The sequence below is a fragment of the Chiloscyllium plagiosum genome, chromosome 4 (genome assembly GCF_004010195.1).
Source record: "Chiloscyllium plagiosum isolate BGI_BamShark_2017 chromosome 4, ASM401019v2, whole genome shotgun sequence".
In the NCBI taxonomy this organism is placed as follows: Eukaryota; Metazoa; Chordata; class Chondrichthyes; order Orectolobiformes; family Hemiscylliidae; genus Chiloscyllium; species Chiloscyllium plagiosum.
In genome coordinates, this window is record NC_057713.1 from 6,444,031 (window position 1) to 6,465,333 (window position 21,303).

The 21,303-nt window shown below is 43.3% G+C and overlaps 1 protein-coding gene across 1 annotated transcript in view; it reads left to right on the forward strand.

The window, feature by feature from the left end:
- Positions 1 to 9,593: 9,593 nt before the first annotated feature.
- The window catches only part of ttr (transthyretin (prealbumin, amyloidosis type I)), a 12,746-nt gene continuing 1,036 nt past the window's right edge, over positions 9,594 to 21,303 (forward strand). Inside the window, exons 1-3 of the mRNA XM_043689380.1 lie at positions 9,594 to 9,719; positions 13,233 to 13,369; positions 15,816 to 15,951. Of these exons, the coding sequence (XP_043545315.1) occupies positions 9,660 to 9,719; positions 13,233 to 13,369; positions 15,816 to 15,951 (333 nt within the window). The 5' untranslated portion in view covers positions 9,594 to 9,659. The remainder of the gene's footprint in view (positions 9,720 to 13,232; positions 13,370 to 15,815; positions 15,952 to 21,303) is intronic.

The following is a 21,303-nucleotide window of genomic DNA, read 5'->3' on the forward strand; positions in this document are numbered from 1 at the left end:
GACTAATACTGCCAATATGTACATGAAAGGGGAGATTAGTGAGCGTCTGGCCTGCAGACTGAACTGTGGGTGGACACTCGTTTGAAACGTATCAATGACCTAGGCCTGGATGTTCATACCACATTTCGAAGTTTGTCGATTGGGGAAAAAAAACCGCAATAGTATTTAAAAATGAAGAGGACACTAACAAGTTTCAGGAGGTCACAGACAGGTTTGTGTAAAGGGCACAGCCTTGGCAGGTGAAAAGTACAACAGAGTGAAATATTCTACTTGGAACCAAGACAATATGAACAGTATTTCACACTTTGCTGGTGGATGCAGGAACAGGGAGAACTGGGCAATCACATATTGACCTGAAAAGACTTTTATAAATGCACGTGCAATCATTGGTTTTATCAAAATGCAAGTCAAGCAGATACCAATATTGTCATATAAAATATTTATAAAATACTGGCCTAACAGAGAACTCTCTATAAACTCTTAAAAACAATACTATTAAAAGTCCAGCAGCATTTGATGGGAACTTATACATAGAATCCTAGAGATGTACAGCACGGAAACAGACCCTTCAATCTAACTTGTCCATATTGAACAGATATCCCAAATTAATCTAGTCCCATTTGCCAGCACTTGACCCATATCCCTATAATCTGGTGTACCTATTCATGTACCTATCCAGATGCCTTTTTAAGTGTTGTAATTACATCAGCCTCCACCACTTCCTCTGGCAGCTCATTAAATACACGCACCACCCTCTGCGTGAAAAGGTTGCCCTTGGGTTCCTTTTCAATCTTCCCCTCTCACCTTGAGCATATGACTGACCCTGGGAAAAGACCTTACATTCAAAAATACAAATGAGGAGCAGGAGTAGGCCATTCAGCCCCTCAAGCCCGATCCACCATTCAACAGGATCATGGCTGACCTCATGACACTATGTTCCAGATAACCTTTCACCCATACCTGCTCTCCCTTGCTTACCAAGAATCTATCTACCTTTGCCTTAGTAATCTTCAAAGACTCTGCTTCCACTGATTTTGAGGAAGAGTTCCAAAGATTCACCATCAGCTAAGATGAAATCTCACTCTTCATGTCTTAAATAGACGATCTCTTATTTTGAAACAGTGACCACTAGCTCTAAACTCAGTCACAAGGGGAAACATTCTCTTCACATCAACCCTGTCAAGACCCCTCAGGGTTCTGAACTCCAATGAATACAAGTCTAGCCTGTTCAACCTTTCCTCATGAAGCAACCCACCCATTTCCAAGTATCAGTCTGTTCAACTTTCACTGAATTGTTTACAACACATTTCCATCCTTCTTAAAATAAGATGACCAAAACTGTGGAAAGTACTCTCACTTGGTCTTATCAATGCCCTGGGTAAGCTGGTGCTGGCTAATGGGATTAGACAGGTGCAGATGGAATGGGTAGAAGGGTCTTTCTTGTGCTGTAGATCTCTATGACTCTATAACTGAAATGTAGCCTCCTCTAGATTTTCTAATAAAGGTAAACAATGCTAATTTATCACGGTGAAAAAGCAGTTAGAATGAATTTCAAGCACCACTTCAAAGTCTCATAGAACATAGAACATAGAAGAATACAGCGCAGTACAGGCCCTTCGGCCCTCGATGTTGCGCCGATCCAAGCCCACCTAACCTACACTAGCCCACTATCCTCCATATGCCTATCCAATGCCTGCTTAAATGCCCATAATGAGGGAGAGTCCACCACTGTTACTGGCAGGGCATTCCATGAACTCACGACTCGCTGAGTAAAGAGCCTACCCCTAACATCTGTCCTATACCTACCCCCCCCTTAATTAAAGCTATGCCCCCTTGTAATAGCATTATGTGATGTAAGGAGATGTAGCGTGCATAGATTTGAACACAGCTTTCAATACATGCTTAACACATCAGCATGAACAGATGCCTGACTATAATGAAACGGAGTATCAGGCTGACTGGTTCATTTTCAGTTTACCAGACTGAGAGAGTCTCTGTGTCGCCGGGATTAGTACTGGGGTATCATCTAATTGCAATATATATTTACGATAACATTTATTCCATTAAAAGTACAGTTAAGAGTCGCAATATACGAGAAGGAACTCGGAGGCTAATAAAGAATATAACTTGATTGAGCAGAAGGTAACAATTTGCACCTGGAGAATAATAAAGGAAAAAACAACTCATCAATTTTATTATTGCTCCTTTAAAAATCATTGTTCCTCTTCTTCACCCTCCCTTTCCTTTTCCATTCTTTCTGCCTGTCTCGTGCTCCCTCTCTTTTCCTTATTGTCTATTACACATGTACCCAGCCCAACTTCTTTGCACGGTCATCTTACAGGTTCCTTCCCTTTTCACCGACCCACCCACTGACTCACTTTTATCTGTTTCTCACTCGGCACTGTTTCTCTCTCCTCCAATGATGTGCTCCTCCAAATTGCCAATGCTGTCTCTTTCGCACTCCATCGACAACTCCATTAACTAACTTCAACAACATTTGTTTTTGTAATCTCCATTCTCATCTCTAAGTCCACGAGTATGATTGAATTTCCATCGATAATGAGTAAGTAATTCAAAATTGAATAATCTGATCTCACAAAGGTGCACGTTTACCCAGCATAACCAGCGGCAATGAATGTCCCCTCTACACAGGATTGATCACTAGATGCTCATTGTCTTCCTGCCCCCACATTTTCGAGCATGCACAATGGGATCAAGTCTGAAGAGCAGCAAATTTATCTCATCTCCACAAAAGATTATAATGATGCAGAACAGAGAGGCGATGGCTCAAGGTTTGGAATCCAAGGATTTGTAATCTTTTTTCGGATGTGGGAAATCCCGAATAAATAAATAATCGGTCCCTGTCTCACATAAAAGAACAACTGTAGGCTTGACTCAGTGCCACGCGTCGATGAAAGAGAGCCATCTTCTGAGCAGGGAATGGACAGCAGTGCACATTCACGGTTATCGTGTACCTGGAAAGATAAGGTTGAGCTTGTCTCTCCTGGAAAGACAGGAATTGAATTTACAACACTTATTACAGAGAATGAATAGGGAAGCCTCTATAGAGAGCAAAATTGACATTAGAGAAATATTTGTATCTTCTGAGTTTGTCTCCTGGAGTGACAGTAATTTTTTTAAACTGATTCCTTATTAAACCACTGCTCCCTCACACGACCCTTTCCTCCCTGTCTGACGGGTACATACTTATCAAGGACACTCAATAGTTGTTCCTTGAACAAGCTCCACATATCAATTACGCCCTTGCCTTGAAGCTTACTTTTCCAAGCCACACATCCTAAGTCATGCCTCACAGCATCATAATTTCCCTGCCCCCAGCTATAACTCTTGCCCTGTAGTGCACACGTATCCCTCTCCATCACTAGAGTAAAAGTCACCGAATTGTGGTCACTGTCCCCAAAGTGCTCACCTCATGTTACTTATGCTCAGAGAATGCTGAGTATATCATCTGCTCTGAAGAGTGACAAATGGCGTTTAATTTGGATAAATTCGATGTATTATACTGTGGTAAAACAAGATGAAAGGGAAGCACACATAAGGTCTAGGCAGCTAACGGAGGAATATCGGAAGAGTAGGATAAGTCTTAAACAAGGAATCAAGCGGCTAAAAGGGGTCATGAAATAGCCCTATCAAGCAGAATTAAGGAGAATCCCAAAGCATTTTATTCTTATATAAGAAGCAAGCAGATTACTAGAGAAAGGATTGGTTCACTAAAGGATAATGAAGGAAGGCTGTGTGTCAAACCTGAGAGAATGGGTGAGATTCTGAATGATTACTTTGCACCAGTATTCACTGAGAGGAACATGATGAATGTTGAGATTAGAGATAGACGTTTGATTAGTCTGGATCACGTTGACATAAGTAGGGAAGATGTGTTGGGTAGGCTAGAGGTTATTAAGATGGACAAATTCCCAGGACCAGAGGGGATCTGTCCCAGGTTGCTGAGGGAGGCTGGGGGAAAGAGGAAACAACTGGGGCCCTGACAGATATCTTTGTGACATCCTTAAATATAGGTGAGGTGCCAGAGGACTGGAAGGTTGCTCATGTTGTCCCCCTGTACAAGAAGGGTAGTAGGGATATTCCGGGTAACTACAGACCACTGAGCCTGACGTCAGTGGTGGGAAAGTTGCTGGAGAGGGTACTGAGGGATAGGATCTATTTATATTTAGAAAAGAATGGGCTTATCAGTGATTGGCAACATGGTTTTGTGCAGGGGAGATCATGCCTTACCAACTTAATAGAGTTCTTCGAGTAAGTGACCAAGTTGTTAGATGAAGGAAGGACTGTTGATGTCATAAACATGGACTTTAGTAAGGCATTTGCTAAGGTTCCCCATGGTAGACTAATGGAGAAAGTGAAGTCACATGGTGTGCAGGGTGTTCTAGCCAGGTGGATAAAGAACTGGTTGAGCAACAGGAGACAGAGAGTAGTAGTTGGAGGGAGTTTCTCGAAATGCAGTAAGGTGACCAGTGGTGTTCCGCAGGGGTCAGTGTTGGGTCCACTGTTGTTTGTAATATACATAAATGATCTGGAAGAGGGCACTGTTGGTATGATCAGCAAGTTTGCAGATGACACGAAGATTGGTGGAGTAGCAGAAAACATAAGGGACTGTCAAAGGATACAGGAGGATATAGATAGACTGGAGAGTTGGGTGAAAAAGTGACAGATGGATTTCGATCCAGACAAATGTGAGGTGATGCATTTAGGCAAGACTAATTCTAGAGCGAATTATACAATGAACGGAAGAGCCTTGGGAAACATTGATGAGCAGAGAGATCTGGGAGTGCAGGTCCATTGTACCCTGAAGGTTGCTGCACAGGTAGATAGAGTGGTCAAGAAGGCATATGGTATGCTTGCCTTCATTGGACGGGGTATTGAGTATAAGAGCTGTCAGGTCATGTTAAACTTGTACGAGACATTGGTTTGGCCGCATTTAGAATACTGTGTACAGTTCTGGTCGCCACATTACCAAAAGGATGTGGACGCTTTGAGAGGGTGCAGAGAAGGTTTACGAGGATGTTGCCTGGTATGGAAGGTGCTAGCTATGAAGAGAGACTGAGTAGGTTAGGTTTATTTTCATTAGAAAAAAGGAGATTGAGGGGGGACCTGGTTGAAGTTTACAAAATCATGAAGGGTATAGACAGGGTGGATAGAGACAAGCTTTTTCCCAAGGTGAAGGATTCAATAACAAGAGGTCACGCTTTCAAGGTGAGAGGTGGAAAGTTTCAGGGGGATACACACGGCAAGTACTTCACACAGAGGGTGGTGGGCGTTTGGAATGCGTTGCCAGCAGAGGTGGTAGAGGCAGGCACGGTAGGTTAATTTAAGATGTGTCTGGACAGATGCATGAGTAGGTGGGGAGCAGAGGGACACAGATGCTTAGGAATTGACCGACAGGTTTAGACAGTGGATTTGGATCGGCTGAGGCTTAGAGGGCAGAAGGGCCTGTTCCTGGGCTGTAAATTTTCTTTGCTCTTTGTTCTTTGTAAACAAAGACAAGACATATATAATTAAAGTTAAAAATCACACAACACCAGGTTATAGTCCAACAGGTTTAATTGGAAGCACACTAGCTTTCGGAGCGACGGTCCTTCATCAGGTATCCGAATCATATATAATTAAAAGTAGGGCCTTGAGAAGTGTTGTGGAACAGAGAGACTTAGGTGTTCAAGTACATAAGTCTTTCAAGATTTGGAGATATCGGTGTTGGCCTGGGATGTACCAAGTTAAAAATCACATAACACCAGGTTATCCTGATGAAGGAGCAGCGCTCCAAAAGCTAGGGCTTCCAATTAAACCTGTTGGACTATAACTTGGTGTTGTGTGATTTTTAACTTCATAATTCTTTCAAGTTTGCATCAATGTAGATAAGGCAGTGAAGAAAGCATTTAGCATGCTTCATTGCTCGGACATCTGAATACAGGAGTTGGGATGTTATGTTGAGGTTGTACAGAACTTTGGTGAGGCTGCTTCTGGAATAGTGTGCCCAGCTGTGGTTGTCCTGTTATAAAAAAGGATATCATTAAACTGGAGAGGATCCAGAAGAATTTTACAATAGAATTCCTATGATGTGGAAACAGACCATTTGGCCCGACAAATCCACACCGACCCTCCAAAGAATAACCCACCCAGACCCATTCTCCTACCCCAATAATCTACATTTACTACTGACTAATGCACCCAACCTACACATCCCTAAACACTATGGGCAATTTAGCATGACTAATTCACCTAACCAATTTACCAGATGTTGTTGGGAATGGAGGATTTGAGTTATAAGGAGAGGCTCGATTAGCTGAAACTTTGTTCCCTGGACCGTAGGAGATTGAGAGGTCACCTTATAGAGGTTTATAAAATCATGAGGGGTATAGGTAAGGTGAATGGCATGTGTCTTCTCCCTAAGATGGGGGATTTGATTAAATGATTGATTGATTGATTAATTAATTGATTGATTGATTGATTTACTGTCATGTCTACCGAAGTACAGTGAAAAGCTTTGTTTATGAGTAGTACAGTCAGATCAGAGTAAGCAAGGATGTACAGATCAAAGAGACTTAGACAGAGGCAATCAGGTTACATTACACAGGACATTGGTAAGATCAACATTAGCAAGGTCAGCATTATCGGAGGTTAGAGGGTCCATCCATCAGTCTAATAACAGACCGGGAAGAAACTGTTCCTGAACCTGCAGGTGCGTGTGTTCAAGCTTCTGTATCTTGAGCCTGATGGAAGGGGTTGTAAGAGGTTGTTACTGGGGTGGGAGGGGTCTTTGATGATGCTGGCAGCCTTTCTGCGGCAGAGAGCCGTGTAAATGGAGCACATGGATGGAAGGTTGGCTCCGTGATGGTCAGGACTGAGCAATTGTCATAGCACCCAGACAGTATACTCTCAATGGTGCATCTGTAAAGGTTGGTGAGGATCCATAAGACATAGGAGCAAAAATTAGGCCATTCATCCCATTGAGTTTGCTCTGCCATTCAATCATGGCTGATGAGTTTCTCAACCCCACTCTCCCACTTTTCCCTCATAACCCTTGATCCCCTTGAAACTGAAGAAACTATCTATCTCCATCTTAAATATACTCAATGACTTGGCCTCCACAGCTTTATGTAGCAATTAATTCCATAGATTCCCCACTCTCTGGATGAAGACACTTCTCCCTATCTCCATTCTAAAAGGTTTTCTCTTTACTCTAAGGCTATGTCCTCAGGTTCTAGTCTCTCCTACCAATGGAAATCTTCCCAACATCCACGCCAGGCCATTCAGTATTCTGTAAGTTTCAATTAGATTCCCCCTATCCTTCTAAACTCCATTGAGTATAGACCCAAAGTCCTCAAACGTTCCTAATATGTTAAGTTTTTTATTCCTGGGACCATTCTCATGAACCTCCTCTTAACACGCTTCAACGCCAGTCCATCCTTCCTGAGATACTGGGCCCAAAACTGCACAATACTCTACATGTAGTCTGACCAGATCCTTATGGAGTCTCAGAAGTACATCCCTGCTTTTATATTCTAGTCCTCTCAAAATAAATGCCAGCACTGCATTTGCCTTCCTAACTACTGACTCAAACTGCAAGTTTACCTTGAGAGAATCCTGGACTAGAACTCCCAAGTCTCTTTACACTTGAGATTTCTGAATTTTCTGCCCATTTAGAAAATAGTTCATGCCCCATTCTTCCGACCAAAGTGCATGACCTCACACTTCCTCACGTTGTACTCCATCTGCCACTTCTTTGCCCACTCTCCTAACCTGTCCATATCTTCTGCAGCCTCTCCAATCCCTCAATGCTACCTGTCCCTCTACCTACCTTTGTATCATCTACAAACTTAGCCATTTGCTTATCTGCAAATGCCCTCAGTTCCTTCGTCTAGATCGTTAATGGATAAAGTTGTGGTCCCAAAACTGACTCTTGCAGAACACCACTTATCACAGGCTGCCATTCTGAGAAGGACCCTTTTATCCCCGCTCTCTGCTTTCTGCCAAACAGCCAAAGTTCTATCCATGCTAGCACCTTGCCTCTAACGCCATGGGCCCTTAGCTTACTCAGTAGCCTCCTGTGCAGCACTTTGTCAAAGTCTTCTTGAAGTCCAGGTAACTAACATCCATTGGCTCTCCTTGGTCTAACCTGCCTTATGGACATGTCAAATATCCTGAGCCACCTGAGGAAGAAGCAGCATTGCTGCACTTTCTTGACTTTTGTATCTACGTTGTAAGTCCAAGACAGATTGTCAGTTATCGTCACTCCAAGGATGCTCTCCCCCTTCAACTTCCGCTCCGTTGATGTAGATGGGAGCATATTCTCCTCCTTTCTTCCTGAAGTCAATGATAGTTCTTTAGTTTTGCCGATATTGAGAAAGAGGGTGTTCTCATTGAACCACATCACCATGCCCTCTATCTCCTGTATTTTGACTCGCCATTGTTAGATATCTGTCAAATTATGGTGGCCTCATCAGCTTATAGGTGGTGTTTGCCTGGGTGTACAGGGAGTACAGTAGGGGGCTGAGAACATATCTAAGGGGGCTCTAGCATTGAGTGTTATTGTGGTGGGGGTGCAGTCATCCATCCTCACTGATTGTGGTCTGTGGGTAAGAAAGCTGAGGATCCAGTTACAAAGGGCAGAGCCAATACCAATGTCAGAGAGATTTGAGATCAGTCTGGAGGGGATAATGGTGTTTCAAGACCATATTTTTTAAGTGAGAGGATAAAGATTTAAAAAGGACATTAGGGGCAATTGTTTTACACAGAGAGGGGCTCGTGTGTGGAATGAAATTCCAGGGGAAATGGTGGATGTGGGCACAGTTACAACATTTAAAAGACATTTGGATAAGTACATGAATAAGAAATGTTTGGAGGGATATGGGTCAAATGCAGACAGGTGGGATGAGTTTAGTTTGGGATTAGTTTGGGTCAGCATGGACTGGTTGGGCTAGAGGGTCTGTTTACATGCTGCATAACTCTATGCACTCCAGAATTTCTCCAAGGTTCTTTAGATGGCATTTTCCAAACCAAGATAACTTCCATCTAGAAGGACAAGGGCAGCAGATACATAGGAACACCACCCCCTACAAGTTCCCCTCCAAGCCAATCACCATCCTGACTTGGAAATGTATTGCCACTACTTCGATTGCACTGGGTCACAATCCCAGAATTCCTTCCCTAAGGGCATTGTGGGTCTATCCACAGTCGTTCAGGAACTGGCAGGAGGTGGTCCCCCCACACACCTGCTGCCCTTGTCATTTCTAGGTGATATAGGGGGTGAATGTGGGAGATTTCAGACATCCTGACATTTTAAAAAGACTTAGCTGGAGAAGAAAATCACAAGTCTGTGGGAAACATTGTTCAAAACATTTTAACACCAACAAAGTGAACAAATTTCACAGGAATCTCACTTTGATTAATTGATGCCTTTTTAAAAGTCAGAAATTGAGTTTGGTGGAGTAAGGGGTGGCTTTTGCTGAATTTTGAATAAATTCCTTTATTCTACAAGTTACTGATTCTCTCGTTGTTTACTAAGCCAATAATCTGAGTCAGTGGTTTGTAGGTCAGGGACCTGGTGACCTTCACGAGGCTGATCTATAAAATATCCCCATCTTGTAAATCCTTTCATCTCGACATCAGCTTTGAGAGCAGGCAACATGCGTTTCATATTGAGCCTCATCATCTGCCTGGCTGCCTTCTACAAAGGAGAATCAGTGGTAAGTGTTTATAATGGTAACCAAAACTAGCACTGCAGTATCCTTATGAACTCGCTTTCACCTCACTTCAGATTGTAGGAGGCAAACAATTGTTGTACAATATGTACAGGTTGGAATAAGCAGAAAATAAAACTGTGCTGGTATGGGTCAGCTCCAGAGGGTAACAGCTAAATGCAGTCACTCTCAGACGAAATAGGAAGGGTTTGGAGGGATATGGGCCAAGTGCTGGCAAGTGATACGAGGTTAGGTTAGGACATCTGGTGGGCATGGACGAGTTGGACTGCAGGGTAGCTTCCATGCTGTACATCTCTTATGACTCAAAGTGCCACAGCATTTCGAACTCTTATTCCCGAGCCACAAAGATTGTGGATTCATGTCTCACTCCAAAGAGTTGAACATTCTCACTTTCAGTACAACTCTGAGTGGACTTGACATTATTGAAAGAGCAGGAATGGGACCACTATCTGGTGATTTTATTCCCCCCCACCGCCTAACTGCGGTAGTGCTTATTTTTTCCCCAGCACCCATGTTGCGTATGTGCAGGTGTGAGACACAGTGAAAGACACAGAGTCTTTATTCAAATTTCTACCAACAGGAAGAAAGGAAACACCCGAGTGGCCAGTATCAAGCAGTGCCCTTATCTGGTGATTTTATTGTGTTGTGGGAGCTTACTCTACGTAAATGAGTTGCTCCATTTGAAGCACTTTGTTGGTGCTTCAAGCACTTTGCAACATCTGAAGGTCGTGAAAGATGCTAAAGAAATGCAATTGTTTCCTTGCTGCTTTTGATAATGACTCTCAAAATTCATCTCCCAAACACTAACACTCAGAAACTTAGAATCAGAGAATCAGACAGCAAGGAAACAGACTCTTTGGTCCAATTAGTTCATGCCGACCAAGTTTCCTAGACTAAACTAATACCAACTGCCTGTTATTGGCCTGTATCCCTCTAAACCCTTTCTATTCATTTAAATCCAAATATCATTTAAATTTTATAAGTGAAACTCCCACTTCATTCCACATATGAGCCACCCTGTGTGTGAAAAAGTTGCCTCTCGGGTCCTTTTCAAATCTTTCTTCTCTCACTTTAAAAATATGTCTCCCTCTGTTTTGAACTCCTCTGTCCGAGAGAAAGGACCTTGGCTATTCACCTTATCTGTACCCCTCAGTTTTATAAACTTCTATAAAGGTCACCCCCTCACCCTCCTACACTCCAATGAAAAAAGTTCCAGCCTGTCCTTTGAACTCAAACTCTCCAGTCCTACCAATATCCTAGTAACCCTCTTCAATGTAATAATATCTTTCCTATAGCAGGGTGATCAGAACTGTAATCAGTACTCCAAAAGTGGTCTCAATGTCCTGTACAACCTCAATATGATATCCCAGCTCCTATACTCAAGGATCTGAGCAATGAAGGTAAGCATGCTAAACACCTTCTAAACCACCCTGTCTACCTGTGATCTGTTTGAGGGAATCAAAGTTAGACAATAATTTCTTATACAACCAAAGGGTATGCCAAAGCACCGTGCAACCCACTTTTGAAATGTAGTTATGCATTAATACAAGGAATACAGCAGTCACCTTCTATATGGCTCACGCCCAGCTCACTTGTTCTTCTTATTGATCCACAAAGAGCAGTAATCTCATTGGTGCATCCTAGAGACGCAATAGCTACAGCACAGAGGGAGGCCATTCAGCCATTGTGTCCATGCTGGCTCTCTGAAAGAACAACCCAGCTAATGGCCACTCTTGCTCCTTCTTAGCAGCATTGATAATGTCATTGGGCTAGCAATCTAGAGACATGGGGATCAAACTGCTGGCAAGATTTAAATTCAGGTTATCAAATCTGGAATGAAAAGTTAGTCTGAATAACAGTGACAAAGACAAGCCTCATGTGGTTCCCTTTTGCCCTTTGGGAAGGATATCTGCTGTGCTTACCCAGTCTGACCTACATGTGACTCCAGATTTTGATTAGCTGTCAGAGCCATAGAGTCATAGAGATGTACAGCATGGAATCAGACCCTTCAGTCCAACTCATCCAGAGTCATACGGATGTACAGCACAGAAACAGACCCTTTGGTCCAACTCGTCTATGCCAACGAGATATCCTACATTAATCTAGTCCCATTTGCCATATCCCTCTAAACCCTTTCTCTTCATATCCCCACGTAGCTGCCTTTTAAATGCTGTAGCCTCCACCACTTCCACTGGCAACTCATTCCATGCACACACCACCCTTTGCATGAAACTGTTGCCCTTTAGGTCCATCTTAAATCTTTCCCCTCTCACCTTAAACCTATGCCCCCTAACTTTGGGCACCCCACACCAGGGAAAAGACCTTGACTATTCACCCTATCGATGACCCTCATGATTTTATAAATCTCTATAAGGTCACCCCTCCTAACTACCCTTTGAATCGTTGTGACAATCCTCTCATTTCATTGAGACAGCTCACCACCACCTTCTCAATGACAGTTGTGGACAAGCACTAACTGTTGGTCTAGCTAGTGATAAATCAGTAAAATCATTGCCACATGAGATTGTGCAGGTAGATGCAGTTAAATTACCGATGGCTATGATCTAACTGCACAGTGCAACAAGCTGAAAGGCCTCCTCTCAGTCCCAAAGTTGTTACTCAGTACAGAATGTGAATATTTCTGCAGAAAGTTACAAATGCAAGAATAGCACATCACAAAGGGAACAACAATGTAAAATGAAATTTGTCAAAATTCTGGCATCTTGTCCTAATGAGAATAAAATTAAAATATTAAATTAAAATATTCGACGGTGTGTATTTTATTCAGCAATGTCCAAATTTCTACATTTCCCAGATTTGGTTTTTGGGGCTAGAGGGGTCAAAGGGTATGGGGGAGAAAGCAGGAACAGGGGACTGAGTTGGATGATCAACCATGATAATGTTGAATAGAGGAGCAGGGCCAAATGGTCTACGCTTGTTTTCATTTTACTGTTTTCTAAAAAGCAGTCATCTTCCGGGTAAAGACAATTTAAAGCGAAATATCCCCAACATCTTACCATGCATATGGCACCATCCCCTGCAGCATTGTTTTAAAATGTTTCAGGGCAGGGTAAAATCAAGTTTTTTTGTTAATCATTGCACTAGGGTGGCATAGTGGTCAGCACTGCTGCCTCATAGCACCAGGGTTCCAGGTTCGATTCTAGTCTCGGGCGACTGACTGTGTGGAGTTTGCACATTCTCCCAGTGTCTGTGTGGGTTTCCTCCGACAGTCCGAAGATGTGCAGGTCAGGTGGATTGTCCATGCTAAATTGCCCACAGTGTTAGGTGCATTAGTCAGAGGGAAACTGCTCTGGGTGGGTTACTCTTCGGAGGGTCAGTGTGGACTGGTTGGGCTGAAGGGCCTGTATCCACACCGTAGGGAATCTAATATTTAAAAAAAACCTGAAATGATAGCTTATGGATGTGTTAAATGAATGGGTTTGATTTTTCATCTTGCCTCTTTGCCTCAACTATGATCTTTCTTTCTGTCCACCTCAGGACCACAGTGGTAGTGACGCCAACTGCCCCATCAACATCAAAGTGCTTAACGCGGTCAATGGAACCCCAGCAGCAAACCTTCATATGCAAATTTACCGACGAAATGCAGACCTCAGTTGGCACCAATTTAACACCGGGTGGGTACACGAATATGGATGAAGGGTTTCCAAACTCCTCCTCATCTGGACACACCCACAACGTGGGAGGAGAATTCCAGGACTTGGACCCAGCAGGACAGAAGGAAGGGCAATATAATTCCACCAGCATCTGTACCACACAAATGCGAGGCAATAACTATTACCAATGAGATAATCTAACCACTGTCTCTTGACATTCAATGGTGTTACTGTCACTGTATCCCCCACTATCAGGTTATAGCTCAACAGGTTTATTTGGAAGCACTAGCTTTTGGAGCGCTGCTCCTTCAGCTGGTGGTTGTGGAAGGAGCTGCACTCCAAAAGTTGGTGCTTCCAAATAAGCCTATTGGACTATAACCTGGTGTTGTGTGATTTCTAACTTTGTATACTTCAGTCCAACACCGGCATCTCCAAATCATGTCCCCCTCTATCAACATCCTAGGGCTACCATTGACCAGAAACTAAATTGGACTTGCCAAATAAACACAGCAGCTACAACGGCAGGTTCGAGGCTAGGAATACTGTGGCGATTAACTCATCTCCTGACTCCCCAAAGCCTGTCCACCATCTACAAGGCACAAGACAGGAGTGTAATGGAATACTCCTTACTTGCCTGGATGGGTGAAGCTTGACAGTATCGAGGACAAAGCAGCCCGCTTGATTGGCACCACAGCCACAAACATCCACTCCTTCCACCATCAATGCTCAGTATCAGAAATGTGTATTAACGACAAGATTGACTGCAAACATTCACCAAAGATACTCAGACAGCACCACCTAACCCCACAAACACTTTCATCTAGAAGGACAAGGGCAACAGATACACAGGAACACGACCATTTCCAAGTTCCCCTCCAAGCCACTGCCCATCCTGACTTGGAAATATATCTCCGTTCCTTCAGGGTCAGTGGGCAAAATCCTGGAATTCCCTACCTAAGGACATTGTGGGTCTACCTACAGAACATGGACTGCAGCAGTTCAAGAAGATAGCTCACCCCCACCTTCTCAAGGGGCAACTAGGGACAGGTAATAAATGTTGACCCAGCCAGCAACACCCACATCCCACAAATGAAAAATAAATTCGGGATGGTGTGAGACCAGGATGGGAATGAGCAAGTGGTGGGTGTTTTCATTCATCTGCTGCTCCTGTCCTTCTAGATGGATGAGGCCACAGATTTGGAATTGCTGTCTTTTTCTGCAGTGTATCTTGTAGATGGTACACACTGCAGGAGGATATTGGATGTGGCAGATATGGTACCACTGGATATCAATCATCCAGGCTACTTCTCAACCTTTCTCGAATGTGTATTTTTAATTATACCAAGTAGCCAAACTTGGTCTCCTGTGGCACAGAGGTAATGTGATGCATCAGTCCAAGCGCCACCTGCTCCAGAGGGATGTAATAAAATTTCTGAACTGACTGATTAGAAAGCTATGAGAAGCCATCAAGCTGGAGAGCTGCAAGTGTAGCGTATACACTGTCAGGTCTAACGAAGCAGAAGTTGACTTCACTAACAATTTGTAGCCCTCACAATGAGGAGCAGGACAGTGACCCTCCGGATTTATCACAAAATGAAGGTGCTAGCCAGCTCTTACAAAGGTGGCATCATCATATCTCCAGCTGAGGTAACATAAGCTCACAGTGTAAGCTTAAGGGAGGTAATGGCATAAATGTTGAGAGCAGCCCTGACTTTGAAAACTACTGACATTGGGAGTAGTGTTCCCAAGTATCTACTGCCTTTGTCCTTCTAGGTGGAAGTGGCCGTGGGTTTGGATAGTGCTGTTTAAGGATCTTTGGTGAATTTCTGCAGCGCATCTTATCAATAACACACACTGCTGCTATTGAGTGTCAGTGGTAGAGGGAGTGGCTGTTTGTCCCATCCATGGACATTGAACACAAAAGCAAGGCTGACGCACCCCATGCAGTACTGAAAGAGCACTACACTGTCAGAGGTGCTGTCTTTTGGAACGCAATGTTAAACCAAATATATCCCCACTGGCCTCCCTTCTCAGATGAATGTAAAATTCCAAGAGCACTGTCCACCACTGGGAATACTGATCCCATTTCACTGATCCATGAAAGGCACTGACTCAACAACTAAAACTATCAGCAATTGGCAGAAAGTCAGGCCAAGTAATTTATTGAGATACCTTTTGCCAATTTACACGTTGTGTGTAACTGTTTTACACAATTCTGAAATCAGATTGAACTGAACTGACATAGGAACAAAGAAGTGGTCATTCTGCCCCTCCCGTCTGTCCCCCTGTTCATTAAATTGTGCTCATAGTTGATCCATATCTATTGAAAAACTTATTTAAACATCAAGGCAAACCTTTGATTTACCCTCAGCATTGAGCTGGCTTATACATAATTTACACTTCACTTGTTAATATAATTGTTAAATTGCTAAAATTACAGTCCAATTGTGTTTTTTTTTTAAAATAGAGTTACAGGAATTAATGGAGAAGTCCATAATCTGATCACTGAGGCAGATTTTATTCCAGGAATGTACAAGATTCACTTCAACACCGCTGATTATTGGAGGAACTTGGGATACACCCCTTTTCATGAATGCGTTAATGTGAGTCCCACTTACATTGATTGTTAAAATAATGAACAAGAGTTATTTTAAGTATTACATCGCACTGAATAATGCACTGGAAATCAAACTCCCATCTGTCCATAGTCAACATGGAACTATAGAATCCCTACGATGTGGGCCAAATGAATGAATGTTTAAAAGTCATTTGGATAAATACATGAATAGGAAAGGTTTGGAGGGATTATAGGCCAGGAACAGGCAGGTAGAATTAGTTTAGTTTGGGATTATGTTTGTCATGGACTGGTTGGACCAAAGGATCTGTTGCCTTGCTGTAAGACTATCACCCTTCAAAGAGCATTCCACCCAGACCCATTAACACCAACCCCCAACCCTATCCCTATAACCCTGCATTTCCCATGGCTAACCCATCGAACCTGCACATCCCTGGACTCTATGGGGCAATTTCCAACCCACCCTAACCTGCACATCTTTTGGACTGTGGGAGGAAAACGGAGCACCTGGAGGAAAACCACGCAGACACAGGGAGAATGTGCAAACTCTGGACAGACAGTCTATTTATGACAAATATATAGATTCTAACTAACTCCAGATAAACAATTACAGACCATTGACATGTGACTCTGTTAAATGCAAACTCTCTTAAAAATTGCCTCCTATACAGACGGGGGACATAGGTTTAAGGTAAAAGGGGTACGTTTAAAGGAAATGTGAGGGGAAAGATTTTTTTGTTAAAAAAACCACAGAGGGCTTGCAATTTGAGAAGATTTGTAGCTCAAGTGTAGTCCAGAGTGTGGTAAGTGCCTGGAATGGGTTGCAAGAGGTGGTAGTGGAGGCAGATACAATGCTAAAATTTAAGACGTGGATTGTGACAGATACATAAATAAATAGGGAATAGAAGGATACACGCCGTGTAGAGGAAAGAGGTTTTTGGTTTAGTAAGGTGGCGTCTTGGTAGGCCGAGGGGGTTGTCTCTATGCTTTGTTCTTGAAATACCCCCCAATGCCTTGGCCTCCACAGCCCTCTGCAGCAATGAGTTCCACAGATTCACCTCCCTCTGGATGAAGGAATCGTGCCTCATCTCAGTTCTAAAGGTTGTGCCTTCACTCTGGGGCTGTGCCCTCAGATCCTAATCTCTCCTACTAGTAATACATCATCACTATGTCTACTCTATCCAAGCCTCTCAGTATTCTGTAAGTTTCACCAACATCTCCCCTCATTCTTCTAAACTTCATTGATTACAGATCCAAAGTCTTCAAACTCTCCTCATATGCCAAGCCCTTCATCCCTGGGATCATTCTTGCAAATTTCCTCTGGACCCCCTCCAAGGCCAGCACATCCTTCCATAGATACAGGGCCCATAACTGCTCACAATATGCCAAATGCAGTCTGACCAGAGCCTTGTAAGCCTCAGCAGTACATCTCTGCTTTTGTATTCTAACCCTCTTGAAATGAATGCTAACATTGCATTTGCCTTCCTAACTACCAAATGAACCTTGAATTAGGACTCCCTTTGTGCCTCAGATTTCCGAAGTCTTTGCAAATTTAGAAAATAATCTACACTTCTATACTTCCTATCAAAGTGCATAATCCCACATTCCTCGACTTATCCCATCTGCCACTCTCATAGCCTGTCCAAGACCTTCTGCTGCCTCCTCCATCCTCAACCTTGTGTGTCCCTGCACCCACCTTTGTGTCTGTCATCTTTCTGCCACAAAGAACAGTCCCAAGCCGTTCAGGCACATGTTTGCCAATCAGCACGCATGATCTGTAGTTTCAGCTTCACCTGAACTTCCTCCCAGAGTTCAGCACCCATCTAGCAAAGTCTGCCATTCCAACCTCTTTCCCCTGCTGCTTAGCTTCACCAAAAACTATGTCTAAACTATCCATTACTACGACTCACCGAGGTAGCACGTTGTCGCCACGTAGAATTTCGTCTGCATTCCCAATGAGTTTCTTACTGATGATCTTACATTAATGGCCTCTAGTTACTCTCTTTCACACAAGAGGAGTTATCCTCTGCGTTTACCATTTTAAATTAATACCATTTTAAATATGATGTCACCCCCACAGACTTCTCTTTTTAAGACTGGGGTATCCTTTCCTGATCTCATCATTCAAGGGTCAAATGCATAACTGATTTGAGAATTTGTGGAACAGTCATGCATTTTGTTGAAGTTATGTGCAATTAAGGATTGACCGTTGGTTTTGATCAAGTTGGGGAACATAGCGGCCATTACCATTCTGGGGTAAGTGCTGATTTATCACCTCCCCCCCCTTCACCTTGTTCTAGTGTGGACAAGTAAGAATGAAGGCAAGAACTTCAGACTGATTAGCATTCTTGCAATCTCAAGCAAAACATCACTTTTGTGCAATCTATTCTGTCAAACTGCTAGTCTGAATTCTTAATTCCACCTATCCGCCATGGGAAAATGATATTAAGAGCAACCAGTGTTCAGGCAGTGACAAACAGCATTGAGGTCCATTAGGGAAACAGTCAATGGTCAAAGCAGATTACTGATCAGCTATAACTCAAAACGGGGTAAAAACAATGACTGCAGATGCTGGAAACCAGATTCTGGATTAGTGGTGCTGGAAGAGCACAGCAGTTCAGGCAGCATCCGAGGAGCAGTAAAACTGACGTTTCGGGCAAAAGCCCTTCATCAGGAATCACAAGAGACACGAAGTTAACTGAAATGAGCAGTTTTGCAAAATCATACAGGAGGGCATTCACCCAATCGTGGAAGATCGAACTGATTATCCATGCTCTCCCAGCTCTTTCCCCACAGCCTTGCATGTCCTACCCACCTTTTTAAAAATATATCCACCTTCCTTAGGCCCAATCGTAGCTTTCCTTTCAGGCAGCACACACCTTCAATTCTTACCACATTTAAAAATAATTCTTACACTCTCTCCACTGACGTTTGCTAAATTTCTTTAATCCATGAATAGGAAGGGTTTGGAGGGATATGGGCTGGGTGCAGGCAGGTGGGACTAGATTGGATTGGGATATCTGGTCAGCATGGACTGGTTGGACCGAAGGGTCTGTTTCCATGCTGTAGATCTCTATGACTCTATGTGCCCTCTAGTTATTCACCCTCTTCCAGGCAGAAGGTGTATTCTTCCACCCATCCCACTAATCGATCAAAAACACCTTTACTAACTCTCCCTGCTCTAAGAAGAGCAATGCTCGCCTTCTATAACCCTCTTAGAACTGACATCCCTGGTCAGCTCCCCTTTACTGCCTCCAAGATATTGTGATGCATTCTGAAGTATTGAGCCCAGTGATTCTTTGACTGAGGCTTAAGCTGTGTTTTATAAAGGTTTGCTATTTCTATCAGGCTTCATATTCCTTCTAAAGCCAAAGATCCTGCCTGTTTCTTTTTTAAGAAGAGCTTTATGAACTCGCCCTTTCTTAAACTGACTGTAACATTAAACTGCATTCCTCTATACGGATGGAAAGATTATAGCCACGGATTCAAGAATCTTTACCTTTACTGACCTCAGTAACCTTGGACATATCCCATTCTTACCAGGGTGACATTTTATCAAGAGAACAGCCAACTGTTTCAATTACTTCATGACATCTATCTCACCAAATTTCTCAATCCCTGCTGGCTTCTCTTTACTGTAACACTGCCAGCATTCTATTATCATCTGAAGACAAGACCTAGAAGCAGAAATAGGCCATTCAGCCCAGTTAATTTGTTGTCATTCAATGAGATCATGGCTGATCTGATAAACCTCAACACCACTTTCCTGCCTTTTCCCCATTACCCTTGATTCCCCTTCCTGATTAAAAATCAGTCTGTCTCAGCCTTAAAAATACTTAATGACCCAGCCTCGACAGCCCTCTGCGGGAAAGAATTCCATTGGTTCTTCCTAATCTCTGCCTTGAAATGTGACTGCCCTCTGGTCCTAGACTTTCCCACAAGGGGAAACAACCTTTCCGCATTTGCCCTATCAAATCTTCTAAGATTCTTATTGATTCAATAATGTCTCCCCTCATTCTTCTAAACTCCAAAGCGCATAGGCCCAACCTCTCCTAACTAAAAGGTCCCATCAAACCCAGAATCAGGCTAGTGTACCCTGCTAATTGCTCATTTCATGCATAAACCATAACTTAAACAGGCATGTTGATTCTGATTGGTCAATGCTTTGAGGAATGACCCAGCAAATGGCTTTCATCTATTGCGTTGAGTTGAAACAGGCACAATGTGTACAAGTGTTCTTTCTGTCCTCAAAGAGTAGAGCACTGTGTACTCATACCTGGATTCTTCTACACACAAGCACCCCACTGTCAATCTGACTGGCAATCCTAAATTGACTGTCAGCATAGTTTGTAGCACAAAGAGGAATATTTATTAAATGCTGACCAATTGCATCTGATGTTGAACATTGTGTTTCAACTTTTGCAGTCAAACGAAACATTGTGTTTACAGAGTTTTTGCAATATATTGCCTACGTTCCCAGCATCACACCAACTCTGAAATGCACATGTGGCACATTGCACATTTGTGTTAGCGGCAGAACTGCTTTTCAGCTTGACACCAGCATCTGGTTAGTGAGGAACACTGCTCGCGATGCTACTGCACAGCAATATAGTGAAACACCAATTGTTCAACTTTCAGGAACACCTCATCGAGCCCGGGTAATCTCGACTGGGTAATGTTCAGGACTCAACATTGTAGCCTTTTCCCCATTCATGAGTTTGCGCAATAAATTGAGAAATATTCTGGTTAGTGAAGCCATTGGCTCGCAAGATGGCTTTGTATTGCTCTATTTCAGCATCAAGCTGGCATGGTGAACAAATGGCTTAGGACCTATTAAAAAAAGAGCCCTCTTGCCAACTAAGCAACATTCTTTTCATTGAATGTAAAATGTTCACACGTTGGTATTCCTTGTGAATTATGATCATAGAATCCCTAAAGTGTGGAAGCATGCCATTTGGTCCATTGAGTTCACACCGACCTTCCAAAGAGGATCCCACCGAAACCCAACCCCTGCCCTATTCCCATATCCTGGCATTTCCTATGGCCAAATCACCTACCATCTTTGGACTGTGGGAGGAAACCTAAGCAGATACAGGGAGAAACTGCAAACTCCATACAGTCACAGTCAGTCAGTCAAGGCTGGATGAAAGTGAGGACTGCAGATGCTGGAGATCAGAGCTGAAAAATGTGTTGCTGGAAAAGCGCAGCAGGTCAGGCAGCATCCCAGGAGCAGGAGAATTGCCATTTCAGACATAAGCCCTTCTTCAGGGATGAGGAAGGTGTGCCAAACAGGCTAAGATAAAAGGTAGGGAGGAGGGACAAGGGGGAGGGGCGTTGGGAATGCAATAGGTGGAAGGAGGTTAAGGTGAGGGTGATAGGC